Here is a 9,284-nt window from a genome sequence, read left to right as displayed (position 1 = left end):
ATCATTACCTATGTATATGACTTATTGGTATGATTACTGATTAGGATTTAGAACTTAGGAGTAGTGGAGTAGATCTGGAGCACTGAATCCTGATGTTTATATGACGTGTCAAAATTTAAAAATATGCAAAAGGTAGATATTATATTAATATATAATATATATTATTATGTAGTGATCATATCATAATATCGTGATGCTAACAAGAAAATAAGCATATACATTTACATGGTAATATTATGACATATCAGTTATAAAAACTGAAATAGGTTAAGCATAATACAACAAAAAATAATTATATTCAAATTAAAAAAAAAATTATTAATTGGTTATAAAACAAAAAACTCAAGACTTTACAAAATAATCTTCCATAGAGTGCATTTTTCATATAAAAAACTTAATCGTAATATCTATTAATATTGTTTATTGAATGGACGATATATCACAACAATATAGACATAATAATATAAGTCGATTATAATTGTTTAACTTTTTATTATTTAAAAAAAAAATTCTAATCATTTAATGTTTCTGAATATAAATTTGTATAACACACTAGAGATTATTTTGGTTGTGGCAGTAATGAAAAAGTTTACATAAGTAAAAAGAAAATATTATAGGTACAAACAGTCAAATTAGGTAGTAATACCTGTTTATATAATATAATTATAGTGTACAGTCGATGGGGTTTATTAAAAATAAATAGGTAACCATGAATCATGATGAACATTATTAGTAGGTATTTCAAACTCTTTTAAGGTGTAGCATGGCTTAAATATACAAGGTTATTGCAATAGTACCCCCACTATATCATTTTATCACGTTAAGGAATTAAAATGGCAGCGTAAAGGGACGACGTATACAGGCTATATTATGATTATATCCTATGATATGGACCGTACCCTTACGCTGCCATTTTATTTTTATTTGATAACAATTTGGCTTTGTGCAATAACCTTGTATATTTAAGCCATGAGGTGTAGGTTACAATTTATTGATTGAGTTGTTTCGTAATAAATTTGTGTATGAGATCGTACAAGATTTCTGGTCTGTCGCAGGATACTAAATGGCCCGCATTTCTGACCATCACTTCTGTGAGGTTTCCGACCGTTTTTATGTAACCGGCTAACTTTTTATTTACATACCACGGTTTTCTGATCGCCTTCTTGTAATCAGCACCGTAAGGGCTCTTCATGTTCGAATATAAGTTGACGGACAATGGATACGCCACGACCAGGTCCATCTGACCATTGTACACCAGAATGGGATAACTGGTTACTAGTTGTTCCAGGTGTTCCTTAACCGAAGTCATGAAGTCTGGTATCATTTTGTAATATATAACGCCCAAACTAGTATACTCAATGTCGCCAATGTGTAGAGCTCTCCTGCTATCGACCGTCTGCAATAAGTCAATGTAGCTGACGTCCCCTATGCCGTTGGTAGAATTCCACGGAATCGTGTCACCATCAATGATATTGTATAGGCTTGGAAATTGAGTTTGCTCAATAAACGTACTCATTATACCACTCCAGGCCTGGAAAATATAATTTGTTTTAAATAATAATAACATGTACACAATTTACACAATTTACATCAGGTATGTCAAACACACGACCCGCTGTACATTTTACAACTTTCATGTGCTATGCATCCTTCACTTATACATGAGTCGGTTGAATTTGAGGAACGGGCATAGGCGCAACTATAATTACTAGTTTGGAGGGGGGCTTCAGTCAACCTAACAGAACTATTAATCTAAAATAACTCATAGGGGGCATTTATCTAAATCAACAGTTGATATATTTTTTGTGAGGAGGGGGGGGACTAAATCGTAGTCTGGGGAGCTAACCTAGCCAATTTAGCCCCCTAGTTGCGCCACTGGGGAGAGGGATATAAATATATAATACAATATTTAATTAATATATTGTTAGACATCCGATGTGAAATTTATTAAAAAATTAAAAGTATTAAACAAATCATACAATCAAACCTCGAAAAGAACAAGAAGACAAATTGAAATTTTTATAATCAAAACTTGGACAAAATTAGAACTAAATTAAATATCTCTACAAGTATATTTGAAAGTAATGGAACCATGATTTTGTGCCACAAAATTATAATTTGTTGTTTGGTTTGTGTCATTTTAAATTTTAATGAATTGTCTTATACATGTATATTAATTGGAAAAATATTATTATTAAAAAAATGGGATAAGTGGGTTGTGGGTACCTCTTTGCTATACACAGTCTAAATTTTCGAGCATGTTATTGTAATAGATATTATGTTATATTTGAATTCAATGATAAATCATTGTATACGAAAAACGATTCTGAGCCGAGCCGTTGTGTCATCTGAGCATACGTGTTCAGATACTTGTATAAATAATCTAATTTAATAATTTAAAAAAGTCGAAACCATCTCATGGCTATAAATAGCGTACCTAACTATTCCGGTGAACTTTTTTTTTTGATAAGGTTCTACTTGTTAGGAATGTCTTATTAGAATTTCCAATGTTTATAGCTATAAAAAGAAAAACTTTAAGAATTTCTAACTGAAAAATGATTTTAAAAATTAGACAAATATGTATGAAATATGCTAATATAAATATTTGATGAAAATATCAAGTGTCTAAGGTTAAAAGTTTTTGAAAAACAGCAAAATTGGTTCTGTCTAAATAGTAAATATTGACATTTTTTTTTTGTATTTCTCAACGGTTTCGAAAAACTACTAGGAATTTTCAATTTTGACCTCCCGAATGCACCAACTATATTCATTTCTCTATTAAAAAAGAACCTGATGTTGAATATTTTAGAATTTTTATTACCTCAAATGTTGATGACAGAAAAAAAAACACACATTACACACAAATATAATTCATTCATCATTACTCTCAGGATCTAAAAACATATTTTGTAGTTTTTATTTGTGGAAATAACCAATTTTATTTAAGTTATTCCTGTATTAATATTTACTGTACTAGTGGCGGATTTAATGGTAATTGAGTTGCCTGCCCCCCCCCCTCACCCCAAAAAAAATAATCCTAGATCCATCCTCGTTGTGTACTAATTGTCTTAATATGACACAAATTTTAACCAAGCTAACAGTTTTATTTTATTGTCAGTCTTAAGGCTATAAAATGGGAAGAACAATTTTTAAAATGCCAACACCGAAATTTCATGGAGCAAAATAATGTTGCGTTTTCTGGGGATGAAAAGGTAAAAAGGGTGAAATCGCGTTTAGACGAATGAACAAATACCTCTTTGGATCTAAATTACGATTTTTTTTTTAAAATATAAGTTTAATGTCGAAGCTGGAAAGTCATCGAAAGATTACATTTTATTAGATGGTTTAGGAATCTACTTTTGGTGACACTAGATATATGATAATTATATTTGAAAGGGATCAGTTGTATTTTCGATTAAACACTAAATATCGAAAACTACTTAACATATTTAGCTAGAATTTGGTAGGTAGGTAGGACTCATAGGAGATGTCTGCTAAGCACGGGTTTTGTAAAATTTAACCTCAAAAGTGAAAATCAGGGGTTGTAGAAATATAATAATAAAAAAAATTATTCAGCAAAATAATATAAAATTCAAAATATTAACGAATTTGCTTAATTTTTCAATACGTTAAACATATGAATTTGAAATTTAAATTTGTCTAAATGTCTAGATGTGCTTGGAAATTGCTTATTCATTCCGTGTCAAATGCTTTATTTAGCACGCTAGGAAATCATCAAGATTTTAAAATAAGAGTAGTTAACTCAGTGATTACTGATTGGATAATGCATAACGATTTTTACCTAGGTAATTATTACTATTGATCGTATTCTAATAATTTGTCTATAATTTCTAATTCTAATGTTTCAAAGTTATACTCATCTTGTCGTTTTTATTTAATCCAACCTAAGGCTGGTTGGATACAATGTGCCATCCTGCAGTGGTTTTTGATATAAGTATCAGTATAATCTAACTTTACTCGAGAAAAAATGATGAATTAATACAAAATAAGTGATAATAAGTTATATTTATGATCTCGGATTTGAGGGATACCTATAATATGTTATAATTCAACGTGTTTGACTGTCTCACTAGTCACTGACTGATAAATGTATAGAGCCTAAATTCGTGCAATTTTCATGGTACCTCGTACCACGATGTAAGCGTGCACAAAGAAAGAATTTTCCGAAATTCGCATTTGAAAGTGGTGCATGCACAAATATTTTGAGATTCAATAGATGGTCGATGTTGATCAAAATTATTAAATTTTGGATACTATTACATCGAATATTAAATAACGAATTAAACAAAGTTTGAACCATATAGAGTTGGCATTTTTAACAGGCAACGAAGTGCACGGGGTCAGCTTGTATATTATATATGGGTACCGATATGGGTGTATCGTGTATGTAATTTGAATGAAACTATTAAATAATAAATTGAATTCTACCACTTGGACAAGCAGGTTAGGTAAAATAGGGTACCTACTTAACTTCATATATTTTTGGCAACTATAGGTTTAAATGGAATAAAAAGGAATTATTATTTTTATTATGATTAGAATACTCACATAAAATGCATCCACAAAGTGTTTGTCATGTATTGCTTTTCTGCCTTGGGTTTCTAATTTATTGATTTCTTGTTTTGTATTGTTATCAACTAAACCAATTTGGTATAGAAAATCACCATAACACAATAATGTTTCAGGATCTAAAAATCCATTTCCAATTGCGATTCCTTCCATTTTTATATCAGCTAATGTTTTGTCATTGTGAATTAATGACGCCAATGAAAGTGCAAACTTGCCTAAGTTCAAAATTAATTTTAAGTTTATAATTGGCTATATATACGTGAATAGAAGGTATATTTATTTTATTGTTAATTGAGTGTTGTACATACCACCGTACGATTCAGCAATAATATAGAACGGATTAGGTCGCTGTTCGGGAAACATTGTGTAGAATTGTGTTAAAGCTTCAAAAAGTTGTTCTCCAACGGTCGTGAAGTTTGTTGCATAACCGTCAATGTGTTCAGTGAAACTGAATCCTAAAATATGAAAGAAATATATACAAAGTGTCAAAATACAGGTACCTACACCTAACTAGTAACTACCTACACCAATCTGTCAATATGTGAGCACTTGCAAAAATAAAATAAGAAGTTTGAAAATCAATCAAACCTATTGATATGCAATTGAAAATGAAGACAATAATAAAAATATATTCATTCACTTTAGTGTAAGGCATCTTCAAACCATACTTTACCATACATTGATTCTTACTTTCATTTTTACGGCTTAAAATATACAATGTAGGTATGTACTGCATTAAATTAGTCATAAATAGTAAGTTAAACATGTTAAAAATTAATAAATATATTTGGTTATGAGTATTATACTTCTTTTTACCTGTTCCAACGGGACTGTCGATGAATAGTAATGAGTTGTTATTGTGCCAAGATAATGGGTTTTCGTCAATTGTGTAGGTTTTTCCGTCAAAAGAGGAATTGAACGGACCAATTTCTTTAAACACGCTGAACGCCGTACTGGCACCAGGGCCACCTTCTAGCCATAAAATTAACGGTGCTTCTATTTCATGGTAAAGACACTAAAACATAATAATAACATAAAACGTATATAATTAAACTTCGGATTGCAGAATAGCAAAACTAAAATTATATTTTTTTTCTAGCTGTAGTCATTATTATTTCGTGTACATAATACATTAATAGCAATATTCTAATAAATAGTATAATTTACTTTAAAAGGCTTAATTTTTACGTGAGACTTCTAATTCGAAGATTCCCCGTGCTACATTATTATAGCCATAATAAACAGTATCTCTATTCATTCATTTTGAGTGTAAACTGCAAAAAATTAGTTCAATGCAAAAAATGATGACAAATACTTCGAGTATGGGATACTTGAATATAATATGGGGAATAATGGCCACCGATCAGTATGTAATGTCGGTTAGTGACATATTATGCCTTATTATATTTGGTATAGCTGAAATTTTAATTTTCAAGTTATTTTATGTGTTTTCATCGAAACCTTACCAGATGTTTCAAAATAACAAAATTATTTCTTACCAATTTGTTATTAATTTTTTTCATCACTTATGTGATGTAACATTTTTATAACTAAAAAATTATTTCAAGGAAAGAGTTTAAAATTGTTTTTACATTGACTGCGTACAAAACCAATTTCGACTTTCTGTCACAACCCATAACAAAACAGTTATATATTTAAATTATGTCTGATAAATGTAGATACATATTATGTATATGATGTATTTATGTCTGAACGGTATTACCCGGTATAGGATAATGTCGGTCATTCGCATAAAAAAAAATAAAAATATTGAACTTAGTTTTAAAAACCTGAAACGCTGTACTTAACTGGTTTATAATTCGAAGTCAAGCAATAGTGAAACATTTTGCATATAGGTAGCTACCAACTGCCGATATAATATCTATGGTTGTAAGCTAATGTTTTACGTTACACAATCCATTTAATTATCGCTTATTATTTTAACTTTGGGGAGATTCGATATCGGTCATTTTTAAGAAGTTCAAGGTAATTTTAATAATTTTATTACCTGACTGACTTGGTTATCCGATTAAGTTCTAAAAATAAATTAAAATTTGTCATGAAATTAGAAATTTACTTTATATAGACTTTCTTAGAACTTTTAACTAATTTTTTTACATCGATATTATGTACATTTAAGAATTTTAAAACAAAATTCAAATATGTTCAAAAACGATTTTTAAGCACACTTGCATGATGAATTCAAATTTGTTTTCACCTTTCACAAGTATTATTCCATTAATAAATATAGAATAATAGATGTAATTAGCATAATATACGTTTATTTTTGTAGAAAACATAGCCGGAATCGGATTTCCTAATATTTTTATTTAAATGAACTACATAACTTTTATTTTAACTTTACAACTGTGGTGCAGAGATCATGGTAATGATTAAAGGAAAAAAAAGAAAAAAGAAATATGCGTATAGATGTATATTTTAAGCAAAAGGAATTGCGATCACTGGATGGTTTTTTCCCTCGCCTTATTCATGTTTTAAATTTCTGTAGCACATATTCTTATTATTATTTTCTAATAAAAAAAAAAATTGTACAACTAATATTACAAAAAGTATAACACATTTTATTTGCATTAAATAACGTCGGTTATGAATATTATATGATTAAGTTTTAAAAGTAAAGTTATCATTAAATTAATACAGAGTATTGATTGTAAAAAAAAAAACAACTGAACCAATAATTATTCTCCCAACAGTAATAATGTTTTTTTGGGCCATCGCAGAGAATGCCATTTTCCGGGCGTTCTTTTGAAGGATATTGTCTGCAGCACATGCACCCAACACGCTTTGTAAATATTAAATCGTATCGTAAGTCAAAACGTTATTATACGGTTACGGTTACCGTTGCGGGGAAGAACCAGAAGAACAAGTTGGAGTTGTGTTGGTCGTCGACCGTGAAGTAACCGGAGTAGCTGACCACGTGGTTGGGCAGGTACACTTCGGTCACCCTGGCCAACTGCTTGGCCCTCAGTATGTTGCCGTTGCGCAGGTACGGAGTGAGCAGTAGCGGCTCGGCCGCCGAATGGGACGGCGTGGACTTGGGGTCCCACAGCGGGTACGCGCTCCGCAGGTACAGCGGCGTCGATTCGGACGACAGGCACGCGGCCCGCCGCCACACGCAACACCCAGCGGCGCAACACGCGAGTATTACACGGAACGCGGCGAGCATCGTTGTGCCACGGCCAGGACAGTGCACGTCCTGTCGGCCCAGTCCAGTTCCACCGTCATCCCCCCACCCACTAGACGCAACGTCACGAATTTTTTTTCGACGGCGCGTAACGGGTGGGTGGGACGGACGGACGGATCCGGATGGGGGTATGCAATGTGTCATTTTTCGGTGGAGGGGACATGCGTTTTGACCGACCCATATAAATTGAAAAATAGAAAAAACAGTAAGTACTTTTAAATTTTAAATCATAATTTCTTGTTACATTTTTATTTCAATACCAATGACTGCCGTGATAATAATATCTTAAACCGCGATTGCCATCTTACATAATTTTATTTTCAGTATTATCATAGACACAAATAGGCAATAGCTAGCCTGTTTTTGTTTTGCGATACAGACGAGAGGGTCAAATAAAATTGGCTACACATTAGCCCTCGGCTTCATTTTAGATTTTAGACCTTGAAGAACTGAACAAATTAAATTATACAATACCTACTACTGCTATAACTTATAATAAGGGTAACTGAATAAGTGAAAAATATTAAACCATAGGTATCGGATGAGATTCTTTGGTAATCATGGTTCACGGATAAAGCTGTTAAAACTTAAAGGTACAAATGGTTGTTCGAGTTTTAAAATTTTCTTAGTGATCAGTCAATACTCTCGTTGGAATAATAAAAAAAAAACAATTTTATAGATATAAAATTATACAGGATTATGAATTATGATATTATTGTTGTCGTACATAACTGTTCTACACACACCAGTACACTACATGGTACTTACATAGGTACAGGCAATGGTGCCTCACGGAGTTCATAGAAGGTAGGGCGCAAAAACGTATATTGTAATCTATAATATTAGATGGTAATATATTAAAATTAAGCAATTAAAAATATCTACATAATTTTATTAAATACTGTGAATGGTCTTTGGATATTTTTATTTGAAATGGTTATGTTGTGTTTTGATTTCACTGTAAAATATAGGCAGTCTTAGGCATAGGCGAAACTACGGGTCAGCCATACTGACTTAATCAAATTTAAAATTTGATTAAAAAACTTATTAAGAATTTTTTTTTCATTTTTATCATTTGACCTAATAAAATGTTCTTGTTTCACTTATGGTCTGGAATTTAACTATACTTGCAAGTTTTGATAATAACACAATCCGACAACACGTGTCTTATCGAAACTTGATTTTATATCATAATTAATGTCCTATAAGACAAATGATTTCGTTATCAGATTACCTGCAGCTATTATCATGTAATTTTGTATTCATTCGTTTTAATGAATGTTAACATAATTAGGTAAGTATATTTAAATGTATAATATACGTATAATACGAATATAGTCAAAACTTATAGCGTAAAAAGCGAATACTTGTTTGCAACAAAAATGATTATATCATTTAAGATCGAAAATTTTAAAATTATAATATATTACAGGTGGAATTAATAGCTTTCACACTATTACAATTCTCGTTGAAACCTATGTTAGCATAT

The 9,284-nt window shown here is 31.0% G+C and overlaps 1 protein-coding gene across 1 annotated transcript; it reads right to left on the bottom strand.

Moving 5' to 3' along the window:
• Positions 1-894: 894 nt before the first annotated feature.
• LOC111034873 (venom serine carboxypeptidase-like) lies at positions 895-7,983 on the bottom strand. Its single transcript, XM_022316279.1, has 5 exons — positions 7,451-7,983; positions 5,407-5,605; positions 4,899-5,045; positions 4,570-4,805; positions 895-1,531 (listed from the first exon to the last, which is right to left on the bottom strand). The coding sequence occupies exons 1-5, from the start codon at positions 7,937-7,939 to the stop codon at positions 989-991; spliced, it is 1,614 nt and encodes a 537-aa protein (XP_022171971.1). The 5' UTR covers positions 7,940-7,983; the 3' UTR covers positions 895-988.
• Between the last annotated feature and the right edge of the window lie 1,301 nt (positions 7,984-9,284).

This window comes from Myzus persicae, unplaced genomic scaffold (assembly GCF_001856785.1).
Source record: "Myzus persicae strain clone G006 unplaced genomic scaffold, MPER_G0061.0, whole genome shotgun sequence".
In the NCBI taxonomy this organism is placed as follows: Eukaryota; Metazoa; Arthropoda; class Insecta; order Hemiptera; family Aphididae; genus Myzus; species Myzus persicae.
Note: the sequence above shows the minus strand (reverse complement) of the source record. Positions and strands in the feature narration are given on the sequence as shown.